A 21,672-nucleotide genomic window follows, 5' to 3' on the forward strand; every position below is an offset into this window, starting at 1 on the left:
ACACAATAGACCCGATGGATTTAATTGATATTTTTAGAGCACTGCATCCCCAAGCAGCAGAATATACTTTTTTTTTTCTCAAATGCACATGGAACATTTTCCAGAACAGACCACATGTTAGGCCATAAAATGAGTCTGAATAAATTTAAGAAGATTGAAAACATATCAAGCATCTTCTCCAATCACAATGGTATGAAACTAGAAATCAATTATAAAAACAAAACAAAACTGAAAAACACACAAAAACATGGAGGCTAAATAACATGTTACTGAACAATGAATGGATTAACAATGAGATCAAGGAAGAAACCAGAAGATAACTTGAAACAAATAAAAATAAAAATACAACAACTGAAATCTATGGGTCAGGCCTAAGAGGAAAATTCATAGCAATACAGGCCTACCTCAAGAAACAAGAAAAATCTCAAATAAACAATGTAACCATACACCTAAATAAACTAGAAAAAAAACAACAACAAACAAAGCCCAAAATGAGAAGGGAACAAATGATAAAGATCAGAACAAAAATAAATGAAACTGAGCCTAAAGAAACAATACAAAATATCAATGAAACCAAGAGTTTCTTTGAAAAGATAAACAAGATTGACAAACCTTTAACCAGATTTATCAGGAAAAAAAGAGAGAGGACCCAAGTAAGTAATATCAGAAATGAAAGAGGAGAAGCAAAGGCTGACACCACAGAAATACAAAGGATTATAAAAAATACTGCGAACAATTACATGACAATAAATTGGACAGTCGGAAATAGATGAATAAATTCCTAGAAACATACAATCTTCTAAGACTGAATCAAGAAGAAAAAGGAAATCTGAACTGACCAATTACAACCAATGAAATTGAAGCAGTAATAAAGAAAACTCCCAACAACAAAAGTCCTAGACCGGATGGCTTCACAGGTGGATTTTGCCAAACACTCAAAGAACTATCCTTCTCAAACTATTTCAAAAAATTCAAAAGGAGGGAAGACTCCCAAGGTCATTTTAAGAGGCCAGCATTATCCTAATTCCAAAACCAGATAAAGACACTGCAAAGAAATAAAATTATAGGCCAATATCCCTGATGAACATAGATGTAAAATCCTCAACAAAATATAAGTACACCAAATTCAGCAATACATTAAAAAGATCACACAGTTCTAGCCAGTTTGGCTCAGTGGTTAGAGTGTCGGCCCCTAGACTGAAGGATCCCGGGTTTGATTCCAGCCAAGGGCACGAACCTCAAACCCCGGCCCCAGCCGGGGTGCGTTCAGGAGGCAACCAATCGATGTGTCTCTCTCACATCGATGGCTTTCTCTCTCTCTCTTTCTTCCACTCTCTCTAAAAAGCAATGGAAAAAATATCCTCAGATGATAATTAAAAAAAACATACACACACAGAAACCTCCGAACAATTCAATTAAAAATTGGGCAAAGGAACTGAATAGGCACCTCCAAAAAGGGACATTCATGTGGCTAGTAGACATATGAAACAATGCTTAATGTCACTAATCATCAAAGAAACACAATTAAAACCACAATGAGATATCACCTCAAACCTGTCAGAATGGCTACCATCAATAAGTCAACAAACAACCAGGGTTGGCAAGGGTGTGGAGAAAGGGGCACCCTCATGCACTGTTGGTGGGAATGCAGACTGGGGCAGCCACTGTGGAAAACAGTATGGAGTTACCTAAACAATTAAAAATGGAACTGCCTTATGAACCAGCGATTCCACTTCTGGGAATACATCAGAAGAAACCCAAGCACTAATTTGAAAGAATATATGCACCCCTATGTTCATTGCAGCGTTACTTGCAATACCCAAGATACGACAGCAACCCAAGTGCTCATCAATGCATGAGTGGATAAAAAAGTGGTGGTATACATATAATACAATGGAATATTACTCAGCCATAAAAAGAATGAAATCTCATCTTTTGCAGCAGCATGGATAAACCTAGAGGGTATTATGCTAAGTGAAGTAAGTCAGACAAAGACAAATACCACATGATCTCACTTACACGTGAAACCTAAAGAACAATATAAACAAACAAAATAGAGAACAGACTGATAGTTGCCAGAGAGGAAGGGAGTTGGGGGCCTGGGTGAAAATGGTGAAGGGATTAAGAAGTACAAATTGGTAGTTACAAAATAGTCCTGGGGATGTAGAGCACAGCATGAGGAATATAGTCAATAATATTGTAATAACTATGCCTGGTGCCAGGTAGGTACTTGAAATATTGGGGGTGAGGGGGAAATTATTTTCTAAAGTATATGATTATCTAACCACTATGCTGTATACCTGAACCTAATACAAAATAATATCACATATAAACTGTAAATAAGAAATAAATTTTAAAAAATAAAAACATCAATCAATCAATCAATCAATCAATCATGGTGTAACTAGGAAAAACACAATTATTAGTTCATTAAAACACTGCCAAGCCCTTAAAAATAAATAAATAAATAAATAAATAAATAAATAAATAAATAAATAAATAAATAAATAAATAAAATTTTACAGGAGACAGAAAATTTCAATGTAATGCAAAAATGTTATGGTCAGAGAAACACAGACACCTAATGAGAAGCACGCAGAAGGGTTTATTCCTGATTAGAGATCCAGGGAAAAGAAATGGAGAAAGCTATTATTTTCTAAGATATCTAACATAGTTATAAAGACATTTCCTTCTGAAGCTGCCATTACCATACCATTTTAAAATGAGAAAAGTGTTATTAGAGAATTCAATTGACATGCTAACGGCCACAGAGAATGTGTCAAAACCAGGGCCCATATCATGAACTCTCAGATTTTTCTTCTTCAAAGGAAGCCTCAGCTAGTCCCTGAAAAGTTAAGAAGCGTTTGCCAAATAAGAGGATGTGGTGTGAGGTGAACTTGAGAAAAAAGCACTATGTGAACTGGTCATGGTTGAGAAGCCATGCAAGGAATTCAGAGTAGCCAGGTATCCTGAGAGTTGAAACTCATTTAAATCTTTCTCCACAACTTCTTTGTTTACTGATGTGAAAACAGTCCACTCCAAAGGTTGGTAACCTTTAGTCAGTTTAAAGAACCTATGTAGAAGGAGAGAGTAGGAGGGAGAAACTCCAGAAGCAAGGATCCTGAAATCTGGAGAATAGTAGAGGCAGGAGATGAGGCCACCGAGACAACAGGGCTAGATGAAGAACATCCTCCATGCCCCACCAAGGGCCTGCATTTGATCAGAACGCACAGGGAGCTAAAGGCGTGTTTCAAGCAAAAGACAGAAATGATCAGTGTTGCATTAAAGGCATACACTTTATATGACCACACAGTACATACATAGACCTATTGATAGATAGCAATAAAGGTTTCAGAAATAAATTTCCACCATACTATCTACAATAAACTCTGAGTTTTAAAAAGTTCTATTTTTTTTTAAAATAGCACATGTAGCATATTGAGAGCATAATACACTAGGTGAACAGCTGCAGTTTGAAAAACCCTACAAATATGTCAGGAATGGAAGCAGGAAAATGGTTGTGAAGCTACTCCTTCCGCCCCCAAGAACCAACCTAGCACAGGAAGGAAATTCATTTTGAGTTTTAAGCACGTATATTATTTACTCCAAATACAAAAGCACTTTTTCATTTTCATCATAAACTGGTAAATTAGGCATTATTTTTCCTACTCAACAGAGGCCTAGAGAGATGACATACTTTTTACAAGTTTGCGCAATTAATAAACAGCAGAGTCAGAAATAAAACTCAACGGTCAGTCTGCCACCTGATGCTGCCTGCCATTGTAATTTAGACATTCTGACTGAGCCATTTCCAGCCTCTGACGCACGCTCTCTACATGACTGACGGGCAGCTAGGACATAGTGCCTGGCACAAAATAGGTGCTCAATAAATATTTCGTTGAATGTAAGGATGAAATTGTGTAGTGTGAAGGTAGACAGGTAGTATGCAAAATGTACTTGTTTCATACATATTCTAAGTTTACAAGGTGTAAATGTTTCCAAATTATTTCCCAGATATCCAATGCATTTTTACATCCTGATGGATTAATATATAGAATGACTGCCATGGTCCCAAGCCAAGGAATGTCTGTATTAACCAGAAGTCAAAAGAGGCAAGGAATGGATTCCCCTACAGCTTTTGGAGGAAACACTAGGCTGCTGAACCTTGATTTTGGCCCTATGATACTGATTTCAGACTTCTAGCCTCTAGAACTGTGGGAGAGTAAATTTCTATTGTTTTAATCCACCAGGTTTGTGATATTTGTTATAGCAGTGGCTGCTATAACAAATACAATTATCTTCTCGGCAGAGAAGTAGATATTGTAACTGCAGCAAGCCTAAGGGTGAGCGGGGTTCTGTGCACATGCAGATTTCCAGGCCTTCCCTCTGAGATTTGATTGGTTAAGCTTGTAAGGAGGGGAGGTGAAGGTACAGTTTAGTTAATTAATTATATGCCCGTGTCACTGCAATACTAGGTTGCATGTTTTCCCGTCCCATGTCCCATCTCAAGTTCGTTTGTTTTGTGGGATAGAAAGAGGGGTAGGGGACAACAGTTTTATTAGCTCTTCCGTTGGCTATTTCCTTTAGTTGGTCTCTGGTTAGATACAAGGAGTCAGTTTTTTAATTAAGCACTTTCACATAATAATTAAAAGTTTTTCAGTCAAATAAAACTGAATGAGCATCCTAGTTACGCAATTTACATACTGTAAGAAATTGACAAAGTTTTTACTTTCCAGAGGCCTCAGCTTCCTTATTTGTGAAATGGGAATAAAAATAGTTCCCACATAATATATTGTATGAGAATTTAAGATGTTTATAAAGAGCTTAGCTCCATACTAGGTATATGTGTATATGCATGTGTATGTATTTATATATATATCTTCATACTAGGAATGCTTTATATAAACACATACATGCTATTACAGAATTGTGTGTGTGTACATAGATAAATGTATATATACAGATATGGATATAGATATGGAAAATTCATTAGGATTTCATCAGATAAAAATATTTTTGTTGTTAAAAATTCTACTATTCCACTTTAACTGACTTGGTAATTAGAGGGTAATGAACATCATTTAATTTCATTGTCTATTATAGATGATATTAAATCTTAATTATAAGCTATAATTGCTAATAGAAAGTGTTATAAATGTAACATTATTAAAACTGCATCAGTATTCATTGACTTAAAGATATACTCTGTGGGTTTTTAATAAATTCCTGCTTTTCAGTTTGTTTTAGACAGAAAACAAGGAATCTTACTCTTTTATTATGAAGTTATAAAATGGTTCTATACTTAATGTTTATATACAGGGACAATGTCAAACATAACAATTATTTGCCAAATGCATAATTTCACTACAAAATCTATAAATCATTATCTATCTCACATGCCCATAACCTCTCCCAACCTAACCAAAGCTTATATTCCTGCCGTAGACGGAAGACACAAGTAGAATAGTCAAGAAAAATGCTTATTTCTATTGCAAGGCTGGAGATAAGGAGGGTGGGGAGGGACAGGGACAGGGACAGGGACAGGGACAGGGACAGGGAGCGAACCAAAACCCTGAAGGAGAAGGAGAGGGGCTGGAGGAGGCCTGGGGAAGGAGTGGGGAGCAGGGAAAGCAGGAGGCGGAAGCGGAGGTGGGGAAGGGGAGGAGGTGATGATTTCAATTTAAAGATTTGTATCCTGGGCCTTATTTCATTGAATATACTTGTTAATAAGTTTAAAAGCATAATGACCTAGACATTAGGCCAAACACTCTTTCTTCAACTTACTAAACAGGAACACAGGCAGCCTCCATGAGACCCAGTTCCTTTGTAGGTTTACTGTGATGACTACATGAAAATGCAAGAAAGCATCTAGCACAGCACCAGGCACACATGGTATTCAATCAACAGGGGGGTCAGCAAGCGATCCTGACGCTGCTGAACTCTGAGGCCCATCTCTGTAATCTGATGTGTCTGTGCTTTGGTTTCACAATATTTTTTGGCTGAAACATGCCTAATACAAATCAAGTGGGCAATACAATTTTAAGTGTAGACAGGCATGTCATGAATTTTTGTCTGTGTCTATCCACACAAGTCAGTTTAACATATTAAAATCATTGAAATATAATATCATAAAGAAACTAGTCTGGACTTGTCAACTGACTTTCAAGTAATTTATCTCATCAAAGATAAATTTTTCAAATGACTGTACTGAGATCAAGTGAAAAGTATTCCCCCTATTTCCTTTTTCCCTCTTCATAGAAGTAATTTTTATAACATTATTTAATCATCATAGATTTTTAGGCTGAGAATATCACAGTTCATATTCAAAATGGCCTCATGTCTTAGTATATTGTTTCCAAAGTAGGACTTTACAAACTGTTCTACTGTTATATATTTTACTACAGAGTATTGTAAGTGGTAATTTTCTATTAAATTTCAAAAGGGAGGTTGAAAAACAATGGAGCAGCTCTTTAAAATTATGAAAGAATTGCTACAGAATATGTTTTACTATACTAAGTTTGATTGTACTTTTGTTTGCTGGGGTACTGGCCTATCAGTGGGAAATAATTTATAGCATTTTAAGTTAAATTATCAGGATAAAAAGCATGCTAAGTGTTTAGGAAAGTGGTTGATACTTAAATATATAGCAGATGCCTCTTAGGCTGATAGCTGTCAGAGGGGAAGGGGATTGGGGGATGGATGAAAGAAGGTGAAGGAATTAAGCAAAATATATATACACATATATAGACAGATACATATATAGAGAGATAGAAAGACACACACACATATATATATCTGAATGACGCATAGACACAGACAACAGTGTGGTGACAGCCAGAGGGCAGGGGGTGGGGCGAGGCTGGGTGGAGGTGGGCAGAGGGGAATACTGGGACGTTAAGAGGCTTTGCACTGGGAGATGGGCGACAAAGCAGTGTGCAGATGATGTTTTGTTGAGTTGTACACTTGAAACCTGTATGGTTCTGTGAACCAATGTCACCCGAATAAATTCAATAAAGTAATTAACAAATAAATAGAAATATTAACATTTCTCAGTTTTTATTATATGTACATAATAGAGGTTATGAATTTCTCTCCAAAAAAAATTTTTTTTATATCTTGTCTCCAAAAAGAGAGAAAATGTACATAGACTCTGGAATTTAATCCAAAATTAATTACTTTATTTCAATTTCTATTTGTCCTACTAATGGTACAAATCAACTTAAATATGATATTCCTAAGAAGAACACTTAAATCATTGACTCGATAATACAAAGTTAATGTAGAAAAGCATTCTTGTATTTTCAACATTTATTTAATTCCTGAATGGCAGACCAGATAATTACTATAAAAAATATAATTTCCAGCCCTGGCTGGTGGCTCAGTTGCAGTTGGTTGGAGAGTCGTCCTGTACACCAAAAAGGTTGAGGGTTCGATTCCTGGTCAGTGCACATACCTAGGTTTCGGGTTCAGGGTACATACAGGAGGCAACCAATGGATGTTTCTCTATCACATCGATGTTCCTCCCTCTCTCTCTATCTCTTTCTTTTTCTCACCCTCTCTCTAAACATATCCTTCGGTGAGGATTAAATATATAAATATGCATATATAATTTCCATGTTGCCATTGTTTTTCTTTATAAATTAGACAATATACAAGATATCCAAAAAAAATGTGTACACACTTTAACAGCTGATAGCTCAATTTTGAAAATGAAATGAATTTTAATAAACACTGACTTTATAATTACTCAAAGTGTGTGTATACATTTTTGGGGGACACCTTATATTTTAGGAAATGTCTCTCTCACCTTACTATAAATGTAGTTTTAAAAAGCTACAAAGATTGAAAATCCAAACATTTCTTTAGGATAGGCTACTGAGCAGAAACCATGGTCTTTTGTGTTTTGTTAACTCAGTCTAGCAAGTCAGGGTTCCAATGGGCTTTAGAGTTCGAATTCCCTCATTGCAGAAACAGGCAGAGAGACTTTGAGCATTTACTGAATTCTTTTTCCTGGGTCACAGAGTCAGAGTTAGAATTCCAGCGACCATTGTCTTTTCAACATGACACATTTCCTCTCAATGTCCCCATGATGTTTCAATTGCTTCATTTGAACTTCAAACTACTGGTATACACAGTAACTCTGAGAGACAAACTCAGTTTTAAAAATCACCAGCATGATATTCTAATAACTTCAATATACATTTCCTAATACTAGTAGTTTACAATTATTCTTCCAAAGTTTGAACCTATATGAAAAGAAGGAAACTGTTATAGAAAGTAGAGATTTTAATTTAGTGTTTAGTTAGGGATCGGAGTTATATTTGTAGTGAAGCATTTGTCTTCATTAAGCTATCTTTTTCTAGCCATTCCAAGAGATGAGCAGCTTCAAAAATGGCAGGGGATCATGGGAAAGGACTATCTTAGCAACCTTCCACTCCTCTGAGTCAGAGTCTACAGTCCTGCAGTGTGCCATTTATAAGATTTTATTAAAGCTTTAAGAGCATTCCAATATCCGATCTCTTCCCTATTTGGTTGGAAAGCTCATCTTCTTATCCTACCTAAATAGGTCTTTTAAGTGAGCCGCAATTACAAGTGACTGGAAGAATTAAAACTTTAAAGGGCAGAGTGCTGATAAAAGTACAGGATATCAGGAATAGTTCCACTGTCCAAATAACTGTAAACAACAGAAATGGAATGAAGATGCCTATGAAATCCATACGGTAATTATTCTGGAAGTCACAACCCTGCCTTCATGGAATCACATAAATTAAGAGAAGACTGAAACCTAATTTTCCATCTTCTAGGAATAAAAAAGAAGAATTCCAAAAATTCCCTTATCAGCAAGTTTTCAATAATGCGATGTGACAGAAAACAAGGTTGAGGTTGTGGTGGAAAACAATTGAGCTACTGGGTGAGGTCAAGAGGGGAAGCAGCAAAGAGGAAGGACAAGCTGTGACCACACCGGCTGGATCCTTAGCCAAGACACATAATTGAATTCTTGGTGGGCAAATATTTCACATAATCGAGTTTCCCAATCCCGCCATGCTCTTGTGAAGGTCCTAAAATATAATGGCCTACTTTAAAATAAAGAAACAAATCTGTTTTCAAAACAACTTTTCCCCTACGTGTCTTACATTTTTGTCTAAGAACCTTGCACTTGTGCCTGTGCATTTCAAATGAATGTTGGGCATTTTTTCCTGCTATTTTTAATCTGCTGGGCATTCTGGACATTCCTGGTATTTATAGTTTACTAATTTATTTCCTGATGTAATCTCACCAAATCCTGATACCACCCACCTAGAAATTATTTAACAGGTGCTGTCCGTACTAGTAACTTCATCTTTGGATGAGGTTAAATATAGTGTTGAATAAGCTCCTACAAACTAAGTTTTGTTTTTCAGGATGAGTTTAGTCTCGGGCTTATTAAGGAATGGTAGCCATGGCTGTAAAACCCTGAATAAACATGAATCACAACCTCTCAATAGTGTCAGCATGTTGCTAAAAGGACAAGCTCATATTTTTCTTAAATATGTACTCTTTGGTCCACGTTACTTGAAAGAATTATTTTTTGCATCTTCTTTATCTATTATTAATATTATAATTGAATTTTCTTTATATTATAACATAACCATTAGAGAACCACATGGAAATAAGCACACCCGTGTTATCTAATACCTGAAGGCGTCATATTGATTTGAATTCCTTCCATTTCTATGTAATCCCTGCAAAACACCCATATCTTCATGCAATCATATCTCATTATGACATGGCACAGAGAAAATTCGTATCACCATTCCTTCCAGCATTAAATCTTGCACACAGGCTTCCAATTTCCTCCTCTGCCATTTGCTGCAGAATTTCGCATCGTTGCTCGTCTCCCTTTCCCCCTGGACCCTCCTCTCTCCTTCCTCCTTCCTCCTGCTCTGCTGGCTCCCCCTCGCAAAAGCTCCCCTCACCCTGCCTTCCTCTCAAACTATATGTTGGTTTGTTTGTAATTTATTCTTCCACTCAACAGGAAACCTTTAGAAAGATTATTCAAGACTCAATGGATATCTGCACCCCTTACTCCTTGGAAGATGTTTCCATGAAGGCCATCAATGCCTGTCTAAGGACCAGAACGAGCTTCCTCACCCCGGTACACCAAGTCGGCAATGTAGCACTTCACAGCATCTGCCACATATGCTTACGTTACCTTGCCCTGTCTCACTCAGTCCAGATCTATAGCTTAAGCTCCCAGAGCTGCCCTCGGGATTACCAGCCCACACCTGCTGACCCCCTCTCCCTCCACCACGGGCTCCCGCTCTCACCACTCTTTCCCTTCCTGCCTCCTGCACACACGTTCATCACAAACACACTGATACCCTATACTCTTCTGCCTCCTGTATGCTCCCTACTGGAGATCGAACCTGCAACCCGGGCATGTGCCCTGACTGGGAATCAAACTAGGGAGTTTTTGATGCATGGGATGGCACTCAACCAACTGAGCCACACTGGCCAGGGCTCCCTACACTCTTCATCTCTCACATACAACTTGAGAACAATACGCATTCTACAGTTCCCAGGAAGCATCTAGGGTGACCTCTCTGATATTCACATCTGATCCTGCCATGGCTCAGCTTTAAGTCCTCCAAAGGCTCCACAACCTTTGGAATAACAAAGAATAACATACAAACTCCTTGCTTTGGTCCTGCCTGATGAGGCTTCCATCATCCCCTGCAAACACCTCTCACTGTGTTCAAAACACAACGGTCTTCTATCTGTTTCTGGAACAAACCAAGCTCATTCCTTCACAGTCCTTTTGTTCTTGCCTATGCAACACTGTGGTTATTGTTTATTTAAATATTTGCTCCCGTGATCCTCAAGAGTCCCTATACCTGGTACCATAGGTGCTCCGTTAATATTAGCTAAGTATGAGCTGGCTGGCTGGTACAGGAATCCGTCAATAATATATTGTAGATTCATACTACCAGAGAACTTCTATTCTTGAAGGCTTAAAATAATACAATGAAACTTATCAAGCCTGAAATTTAAATAAAGACAATCTGTGACTAAAAATAGTAGTGGACCTAATTTTACCTTACCTGTATTATTAAACACAAACAGTAGCCAAAGGCCATAAAAGATCAGATATGAAAAAGATGTGGTCAAAGTAGTTCTATGAGCAAGAACAGCACTCCCCGCTCCTGACAGTGCCTCTCGGCTGCTATACAATAAATAAGAAACATCCTGTTTGGAATAGATAGATGAAATTCATAAGTCTAGTCATGCTATAATAATTCTCTTTTCTCTACTTTCTTGTTTCTGTTAAAATCTAGAATTTTAATTCACTAATAACATAGTGCCAATGCTGATTAAGAACAGAGGCAAAAATAATTCATACCAAAAAAGTTTCATTTAAATCATGCGTATTCTTCTGAATCAACATGTTGAGGACATGCCAATTTTATTCAAAGTTCAACCACATCAGAAAAACTTAGAATCCAAGTCATTCTTACTCAACATCCAATGTGATTACAACTAATACTTTTTGGCTAGAAAGGCTACCTTCCATAGCATTTACATTTCTCAGGCTTGGATTTTTCTGGTTTTTTAAAATTTGTTTTTAATCAGAAGCAGAAATATCAACATGACATGCATACTAGATGTTACATGACATTTGGGGGCTAATAAGGAGCAGGAAATAATAAAAAATTAATAGAGTCTGATACTTATGAGGATATTTTTATAGATTTGTAGACTCTTTGGTACAGATATTTCAAGAATAATATCTAAAGGCTGCATCTCTGCCTAGTTATAAGCTTTGGAGGTTTTTTCCTCCTGTCATAAAGTATTAGCTTGGTTGTTCATCAGATTCCTGTAATTAGGATCAAACTGGAATGAAGGCAGAGAAGATAAGAGTTTTAGTATACAACACCTCCTTATGGTTGAAATAATGAAAGCAAAACCAACATCACTGACCTTACTTAAGAAACACAACATATGATATTCAGGAACTATGGAGATTTTTAGTATTAAGGCCCTAAAAATCTTCTCACAGGTGTTAATTCAGGAATTTGCTCTTTATATATAAAGTTTGTAGCAATACTATTCTGCATTTCCATATCATTTTAGGTAGTAAAAAATGTTCATAATTATATGTCACTATCATATCCTCATTGAGGATCATTTTATAGATGAGAAAACTAAGGCTCAGAGAGGTTATATGTCTTTCCCAATATCACACGTTGTAGCAGGGCATGAAAGTATTATAAATGCTTTCAGTAAAATGTCAGAAAACAACTATAATTAATTTCCATAAATTCATGTTTGTGCCCAGAGTAATTAAATCAGGAAATTTTCTTAAAACTTAAGTATTTTATAATCTTTCTTAACAGTGATTTTCTTCCACAACAACTACACAGAGTTTATGACATTGTGACAAATCCTTAGAGTGTTCATTACACACTCACACACACACACACAAACACACACACACTCATACAACTAATGTGCTAGTTAATGACTTTAAAAATAAATTCATTTTATTATTTTGGATTTTAATTTTCTCACATTAGGTAAAGCAGGTCAGCAGGTCAAAAAAGTTCAATTTTTTTTTTTCATTTTCCAGTCTCTGACAATTAAGAACTCATAAAGTTTATATAAAATGTCTATTCTGTGCTAAAAAGAGTTTTGGAGGAAACCTCATATTGTGGATTTTGGCTAACATTCTTGATTATATCTCTGATGAAAGTTCAGGTAAGGCAGTCTGTGATACAAGTTGTCCTATAACACTAAGTTGTGGCTATTTCATTAAGAATGGGGTTTTTATTTCAGTTGCTTATCAACCTATTATTTTATTATAAAACTTTAAGTTTTGCCCGTTGGTAAAGATAAGAGAAGACTGAGAGAGAGGCAGACCTCCAGATTGATGACTTTCTGGAAAAGGTTATGAATCATATGTCCCAGTTAGTCACTGCTCAGCAAATGTCCAGAAGAGTGCCTTTGAAGCTATTTCCAAAAGTGTTGAAGAATCCATGTGTTTACATTGGACTTTGTTACGAACAAAGAAAATACTATTCGTATATTTTAAAAATGCACGTGGTGTGCTCTGTTCTTCAAGCCAGTTGTCCAGACAAAAGGGCTCCATTTAAAATTGGAAATGGGTTTTATTACCACCAAGACCAGTGTTAAATTAAATTGTTCAGCCATCAAAACAAAAAGGACATGAGGATGTGATAAAACACCTGGGGAAATGCTCCTCAGGAGTCATACATATTCAACTTTTTGATGTTATCACATGTTTATAAATTGCACCCCAAAAATACATATCATAGAATGTGATCAAATGGCCCCTTAAAAAAGAAGGAACACATGCAAAAGAATTTTCTAGTCCAATTACAAATGCAGCTAAATCTAGAAGTGAAGATAAGCAGTCTATTTAGAATAAACATAATTCTTACCATCTGAGATTGACTCCTAGGACATCCATTGATATCTTCAACTTTTTCATTTGCTAAAGCCAAGAAATAAAATAAAAGAGAGAGAAAAAGAACGATACTTAGGCAATGAAGTGAAACACAAAAGACTAAGAAAAAAAAGGGGGGGGAAAACCACAAAACACCAAGCAAAATGCTGCTGCTATATTCACTCTATCTCCCAAGCCGTGTACAAGGGGACACACTTGTTAGCAGCCACCAATTCCATATGCACAAATCAGGCAAATTAAAAAAAAAAAAAAAAGTGAGTGAGAAGGAAGTTGCTGCTAATTCTTTAGCCTGTGCCAAATGACTGCTGACATGAAACCTTTCACAATTGTCCCCGCTGGGTCAGGATACAGTTTCAAGGAATCTCCGAGTGCGTAAGTTGCTCCAGCTAATGAAATGCACACATGGGAGACATATGGTTTAATGAAGCATTCAGTTCTGACAATTCAGTGGATGTAAGACACAGTTCTAACCATTTAAAAGTATGGCCAAGCTGCCTTTTCCAAACCTTCTCACAAAAACATTTTTTATTAAATCTTGGGAGAGCTACATTAATCTCAGAGACACATGGACCAAGTTTGTATGCATTGGACTTAAATTGTATTTTACCAAAAGGAGTGGGAGCAGGGACGTTCACAGTTTCTCTCAGAGGGCAGATCTTACCAATGATCTGGATGATCTCGGCTAGCAGCACTCCGTCTGCAATGTCTTGTTGTAAATCCTTGATCAGCCGCTTGTGGCCGGATTTTGCCAGGTAGTGGTTGGCCCAGTCAGTGTAAATCTGTTGAACAGAGGGAGGGAAGAAGTGAGATGGGCTGAGGGAAAAGAGCTAATAAAAATGCTGAAGACAAATGCTGGATTCAAAGGGAAGCTCTTCTGAATCACATTCCAGTTTACAAAGTCATAGCTCGAAAGGAAATAGTTGTAAAATTTTTTTAAACAGCTCTTTCCTCCACTTATCTCCTGTTTCAAAGGGAGATGATTCACTCTCTTTCAAAACCAGGGGCTAGTCACTTGTGACACAGCAAAACTCCCTTCCCGCAGGACTCCTGTTTGCAGATCATTTGGGGATTTCACTCTCCTTCCCCTGGATCTGTCATATTGTAAATAATCTGTCTAGCTCTGTAAAAGGAAGCCACCTGGACTGATTTCTACAGAAACCTTACTATAAAAATTTGTGTTTCTCTGAGAAGACTTTATTAGATTTGTCACATGTGATACTGTATGTGACAATATTTTGGCATCATTTTAGGGAGTAATTGCAAATGTCTAAGATATTTTATGTAGACTGTCATCTCCCATTTCAGCCTCTTGAAATGTGTTTATATAAGCGAATAGAAAAAGCAAATGAATCTATTACATAGAAATTACAATATAGAATTAAGGATGTTAGAGTAAAGGTGACTCCAGTAACAGATTATGATATAAGGAAAAGCTGGAACTGTTCAAAACTTTCACAAAAATAAAATGTTACCAATTTTTCAAATGTAATGGCACACCTACTAATGTAATGTAATCTAACAGAAAGGAAATAAATAAGTGTTCAGACTTTTCAGTTTCATGGGTGGATCACATAAACGTATCAGTAAGTTTATTGCAAGGCAGACTATGATATGTAATGTGACAGAAGAACACAAAATTTGAAATGAGAATTGAGGAGGGGAATTAAATAAGAAGTATGCACATAAAAATGTGTTACAGAAGCACTTTAATTAGAACTGGGAACACAATGGAATCTGAACATAAGAAGTGAAGAGAAGGGCCTTCCCACAGAGGGTATAAGATATAGACTGGCAGAGAGGGGAAAAAAATCAAGGACATAGTTGTTAAATCTATAATTAAAACAGGATTCTGAAAATAGGACAAATTAGGCTGAAAAGGTAAGTTGTATCTTAAATCATAAGCACTGAATGCCAAGCAAAGTGTAAAAACCACTCTTTTATATCTCGCTAAACCAATACACATTTTTTATAAAAATAAAATAAATCAGCCCTGGCCAGTGTGGCTCAGTTGGTTGAGCGCCATCCCTTGCACCAAAAGGTCACCAGTTGGATTCCAGGTCAGGGCACATCCCTGGGTTGTGGGCTTGATCCCCAGTAGGGATTGTGCAGGAGGCAGCCAATAGATGTTTCTCTTTCACATCAATGTTTCTCTCTCTCTCTCCCCCCTCCCTTCTTCTCTCCCTAAAATCAATAAAAACATACAAAAAATAACTAAATCAGAAGTGAAAGTCTCCCTACAACTTGCAAACCACCCACTTTTGAATAATTTGATATGAAGAGCTCTAGAAGTGTTTTCTGGGACTTTACACTGGACCACATGACACCACATTACACACACACTAGGATTTTAAACCAAAGCTGGCTCAGATTTTATATATCATTCTGAATTTATCAACTTTTTATGTAACAATATTTTAATAAAACTTCTAAAACCATTTCCCATATATTTATCTCACTGTCTTTGATGTTCAGTTACAGATAATATCAATTCCCCTGTTGAAGGATATTTAATTTGTCTAGATATGTTTCCATTACCTCTAAATTTGTAAGACACATCCTCATATACATGTCTTTGCACACTCATATGCTAGTATTTTTATAGGACCAAAGCGTAAAAGTGGGGCTGCTAAATATATTTTTAATGGATCCTAGGTACAAATATTCAAAAATACAACATAGAAGAAAGAGTACTTCTTAATTTTACAAAATATAAAGTTGCATTTTAATGCATATGTAGTAGTGATTAAGTTTCCTGAAAGACATAAATAATTGGAAGCACCCAGTTGCATAAGAAAAATAAATGGTAGCAAATTACATCTCCTTTCTTCATGTTCATGATCTTTAGGTTGAAGATATTAAAGTGTGAGAAAAATAACTCGTACAATTGTCCCCTGAATTAGAAAGCAAGCACCTGACTTCTAGATGGATATTCTTTTACTTGATGATCATCTTCCTCAATTAAGGTTTTATTCTTCATGTATTATTGTAAAATTTTATTTTTATAAGGATTTATACTCTTGAGAATCTAAAACATTGAGCACATCCCCCTCATCTACACACCAATCAAAAGACAGCATTAAATGTTTGGCTTCCTAGTAGAAATTTCAGGTTGACCCAGTCTTTTTGGTCTTTTAATAGTTCTTTTTTTATTGAATTTATTGGGGTGACACTGGTTAATAAGGTTATATAGGTTTCAGGTGTACAATTCTCTAATACATCATCTGAACACTGTATTGTGTGTTCACTACCCCAAGTCAAGTCTCCTTCCATCAGCATTTGTCCCCCTTAAGCCCTCTTCTACTCCCTCCCCCCTCCTTGCCCCCTGGCAATCACCATGCTGGGGCAGGTTGAGCCCGTCTTGATTTGTGCCTATATCACAGGCAGTGAGATAAGGACCAGTTGATTGACTCCAAAGATGAAGAAAGTGGATTCTGGAGTCAGGAGGGCCTCGCTTTGAGGGTTTACGGCCACTGGGACCTCAGATTCCTCATTTGCAGAGTAAAAATACTGCTACTTACAATATAGGATTGTGTCAGGGCTAACACAGCACTTGTAAAGTACCTGTCACAGAATTAGCCCTGAAAAAATGTCTATTATCATTATTACTATGGCATCTGGTATTTGCTATGATGGCTTTCCAACAAATATTTGTTTAAGTTATCATTTGGCAGAGGTTAAAAATTAGAGAGCACTGGCAGTAGAAGAATGAAGAAATTGTTCTCGCTTCTGACATTACTCACACCTCTGACTCCCCCTGACTTCTGTTTCACTGGGGCCACAGATCTGTCCACCATCCAAACCCAGAGGAATGGAACTGATTTTAAGGCTGTCATGTTCTCATTCTGACCTGCAATGCCTCCACCAAGACATCATCTCCATAAAACTCCATATTGCATGGATTTTGTTTTATGAAGGCATTAAATTATGGAAAAATACTTATTTAAATATACGCAGAATGGGATATATTAAAAACAAAACCAAGAATATTTGCATTTTTCAAATGCATGTCAACAGTGCCTTAGCCCCTATCCAAATCCCCCCTGGGACTTAGGTGAGAAACTAATGGGAAGTCAGCAGGTAAGCTTCAAGGGAGCAGGTAAGCCAACTTTGAACACCCACAAGGTGTTCTCTGCAGTGATGACAATCTAGTCTCTCTTGCCTATCAGGTGGCATTCTAGCTACTTAATTCTTTGTCCAAATCATCACTCCCCACACTCCTCCGAAGACTCCTCAGCATCCATCTGAAGCGATATGTGCTACGCGCTGTCCCTTCATGCCGCTCCAAATGTCCTGAACACTTTGGTTCCTGAGTCAGCGTTTCCTCCTCCAACCTGAAGTGTTACAATCATCCTGGGCAATTTCATCATCAGTGTGGACAAGCCATCAACTACTCTGCCAGAAATTAAATATACAGTAAAGAACCACCTATCCTGTCTTAAATGCACAGTGACTAGTAATGATCTTTTCTTCTACACAGAATATGGCAGTTTGTAAATTTTTGAGAAAGAATCTGGATATTATAATTATATAGCAAAATTTTGGTTCTAATTTAAATCTTATTTCACTTAACTTCAATTGCATTTCCACTGTTGCCAGCAGCATGAAAAACAAAAGGGTCTATATAGCATTATTTCTCCAAGATGTACTGTCTACGAATAACAGTGCTGAGGGTGAGACACTGTTTTAAACATGTTAAATGTTTAACTCATTCAATCCTCAAAGCTCTATAAGAGGAAGATAATTATTGCATTTTAGAGATGAGAATTTTGAAGCAGAGAGGTGAAGTCTTTTCCCCAGGTCACAACAGCTGCATAGAACCCAGATGTTCTGGCTCAGAATCTGCACTCTGAGCCCCCACAAAAGGAAATGTTTCATTTATGAGCCTTCCCTAACCCCAGCCTCCTGCCGTTATTTCCATTGCATCTGATGTCCATTTCAAAATATGGGGAAAATCCTTTATTTGACTGCTATAACATCTGGCATCTACAGAGTGCTCTTTGGGGAATCCATTCTAACAGCTTGCAAAATTCTAATAATGCAGGTGACAACATGAGCTAAATTCTGCATATTAAACTGTACCAAGAAAGTATTTTAGGAAAAACAGTTGAAAGAACTTTTTGTTCTCACAATTTTCTATAGGTTATAAAAAGGCAAACTTCAGATTCTTTTACCTTCTTTTTATCTCAGTTTGATAATTGATGTTAATAGATACAGCAAATAAATTTAAGGTAAATCTTAGCAACCATTCTGCAGAGACTAAATAATATGGCAGAAAGTATGTGTAAGAAAATAAGTTAATAAAACACAAACTTAAGAGAGAATAAACGTGTATAAGTCTTAGCATTTCAAAGTTTATAAGCTTCTGACCTGAGTTTTTCCACTCACATACCAATAATTAGCAGTGAAGAACTGACTGATAGAAACATTTAGTGTAAACCAGCAGTTCTCAAAGTCCGGTTCCTGGACCAACAGCACCTGAGCCATCTGGGAACTTGTTAGAAATGCAAATGATCAGTCCTCACCCCAGATCTTCTGACTCAGAAACTCTAGAGGTAGAGCCAGGAATCTGAGTTTTAACAAGCCCTCCCTCTAGTCTAGGTGTTTCTGATGTATGTTAACATATAAGAACTGCTGGCATAGACCAATACTGTTCACAAATAAAAATGGTTTTATTTCTAACACTTTAAACTGTATTTTAAAGTGGAGAGAATGCTATTTCAGTGTAAGAGAAAGGTAACAAAAGAACTGTGGCTTATATAGTATTTACCCTTAACTCCTAAACTTCTCTTGCTACCAAGAAAAACATACTGAGGCCCAGAAAATACTGATTGTAAATGCTATTTGCTTACTACTGATTTTGAGAGAGAGAGAGAGAGAGAGAGAGAGAGAGAGAGAGAGAGACTGAGAGAAAATGAGATCTCAGTTTGTTGTTTCACTCATCAATACATTCCTTGGTTGATTCTTATATGTGTCCTTGGCCAGGGATCAAACCCACAACCTTGGTGTATGGGCTCCAACCAACTGAGCTATCCACCTGGGCCCCTGTTCTGATGTTTTCAATCTTTTAAATTATTAGTGATTTAATAAGTCGCCAAAGTTAAGCGTTTCTTTCAAAGTTTGTTCAAGACAGAAAATCATTTATTTATTTAGAAAGAGGTGAGCAAGAGGTGGTTTACATTTACTTAGACTAAAAGCACAGAACTTGGAAGCTGAGAGAAAACGTAAGTCCTGCTGTGCTAAAAAACAGCAGTGAAAAGTAATGGAAATAGAAGTGCAGCACCCCAGGGCGACTAAAACATCCATCTAGCCATGGACAGGCAGGGGGAGTAAAGATTCCGGGGGGAAAAGAGGCTTTGCAAAATATTTGTTTCCTTGCAATATTTCTTTCCTTTTAATTACATGAGCTCTAGGCAAACACAACAGTATTTGGAAGATTTGCTTGATCCCCACTAGAGCACATCCTATTTTCATAAATATTTGAAATTTTTGAAGCTATCATAAATTGTAATAAAACACACACACCACACACCTATGTATATACATGGCACATGGTCAGATTGCTGAGGACACTTTGCCGATCCAATATATATTCCAATCAGACAATTATTTATCGGCTCCCTGCAGGTGGCTCCTCTCCAGTGACGTGCTATCGCTCCAAACCACCACGGGTAGGGGCTAGAGCCACATAACTCCAGGATCACCAGCCAAATCCGCTTGCTTCTGTGCAGCTTTGTTACACTGCAAAGTAAAACTGCTCACCTAAGTCTCTTGACCACTATAAAAAAACCATGGCTTTAGAGGTCACCATATTAACAGCCACCTTAAAAATCTCCAAATTTCATCCTGAAATCCTTTCATTTTACATGTACCCCAAATGCTGGATTGCTAAGGATTCCATTTGAAACCCTTATAAATTCCTGCACATTAAATAAAACGGAAAATAAAAATTAAAATGGGGGGAAAAAATCAGGCTGCTCACTGTATGACTTCATATTGTATTTATGTGCAAATACAAAGTGGCAAATAAAAATCAAAGATTCTAAATTGGCCAATTTTTCAAATTCAAGCCTCCAAACCAAATTTTACAGTCTGTTTCCTTATAAACCTATTCCTGTGCTTGAAGTTCCTCAAGAGGTGTGTGAAACATGGTCTAAAACATTCATCCAACATGGAGCACTCAGGAAATAAAACTTCTCACTAGGCAGGGCAGTTGATCTCAGTTGATGTAGTTCTCCAATTCCCAAACCCTCTAAAAAAAAATTAATTTTTTGAAGGGTTTCAGAAAATCTGGGCTCCTTTCCCAGTCCCACCACTTACTACGAGATCTGAGTTTCCTCCTGTCTAATGCAGAGATTGTAGCCTCATCTGCCCTGTCTATCTCACAGGATTATTGTGAGGATTAACTGTAATAAAAAACATTTGAAAAGCAAGATGTCTTATACAGAATAAGGCATCATTATTGTAATCAATGAAACATGCTACCCACAAATTACATTAATGTATTTGGCCAAAACAAACATGCAATATTAACTATTGGACATGTGTACTGAGATCAACTACTTTTGGGGTTTTTTTTACTTGCATTAATGAGACACAGAAACTAACTTATTTCAGTAAAATATCCTGAGTCCCATTCTCCATTGCACACTCAGGGAAGCTGGAAGTGTCTATCTAGGCAGAACATGGAAGCCACATAACGAAAATGGCAGAACTTTCATCAGTATGAGTTATTGAGTGACTGTCTAAACCAGAGCATCCCAACTCTGCACCTGACTACGGGGAAATGCCTTGGACTGTGTGTGAAAGAAAGAAACAGCTACTGTGCTGAGCCCCTGAAATCTAGGAGTCTGTGACAGGCTGGTGTTGATTTCCATTATAGAGACACTCTTTTTGCAGTCACAGACTCTGAGCAACTCCTGTGTGTCCAGGATTTCAATTACAAGTCCAACAGAGGGCTGACATCCATTCCCAATATTCCTGTTTCCTTTCCAGAGACCACTGCCCTGTACCCACAATCCTTACCGAGGACTTTCTCTTCATTCCTGAAAATCTTTTCATTAAGTCCTTTAATATACATTTTTAAATACTGATTATGAGCTCTTCATCACTAGAAATTCTCTTCCTTCTGAAGGTCAGAGCTTGGACTCTCAGAGGTTCCAGATAATTTGTTACTACTGGTCCTGGGGTTGGGGTTGGGGTTGTAGACA

The 21,672-nt window shown here is 37.1% G+C and overlaps 1 protein-coding gene across 3 annotated transcripts in view; it reads right to left on the reverse strand.

The window, feature by feature from the left end:
• NAV3 (neuron navigator 3) overlaps positions 1-21,672 on the reverse strand; it is a 314,747-nt gene that overhangs the window by 221,525 nt on the left and 71,550 nt on the right. For all 3 annotated transcript variants that reach the window (XM_087814524.1, XM_016199414.2, XM_016199413.2), the window contains exons 2-3: positions 14,127-14,244; positions 13,440-13,492 (exon numbers count right to left, since the gene is read on the reverse strand). In XM_087814524.1, coding sequence (XP_087670650.1) covers positions 13,440-13,492; positions 14,127-14,244 — 171 coding nt within the window. The remainder of the gene's footprint in view (positions 1-13,439; positions 13,493-14,126; positions 14,245-21,672) is intronic.

This window comes from Miniopterus natalensis, chromosome 2 (genome assembly GCF_054644295.1).
Source record: "Miniopterus natalensis isolate mMinNat1 chromosome 2, mMinNat1.hap1, whole genome shotgun sequence".
Taxonomy (NCBI): domain Eukaryota; kingdom Metazoa; phylum Chordata; class Mammalia; order Chiroptera; family Miniopteridae; genus Miniopterus; species Miniopterus natalensis.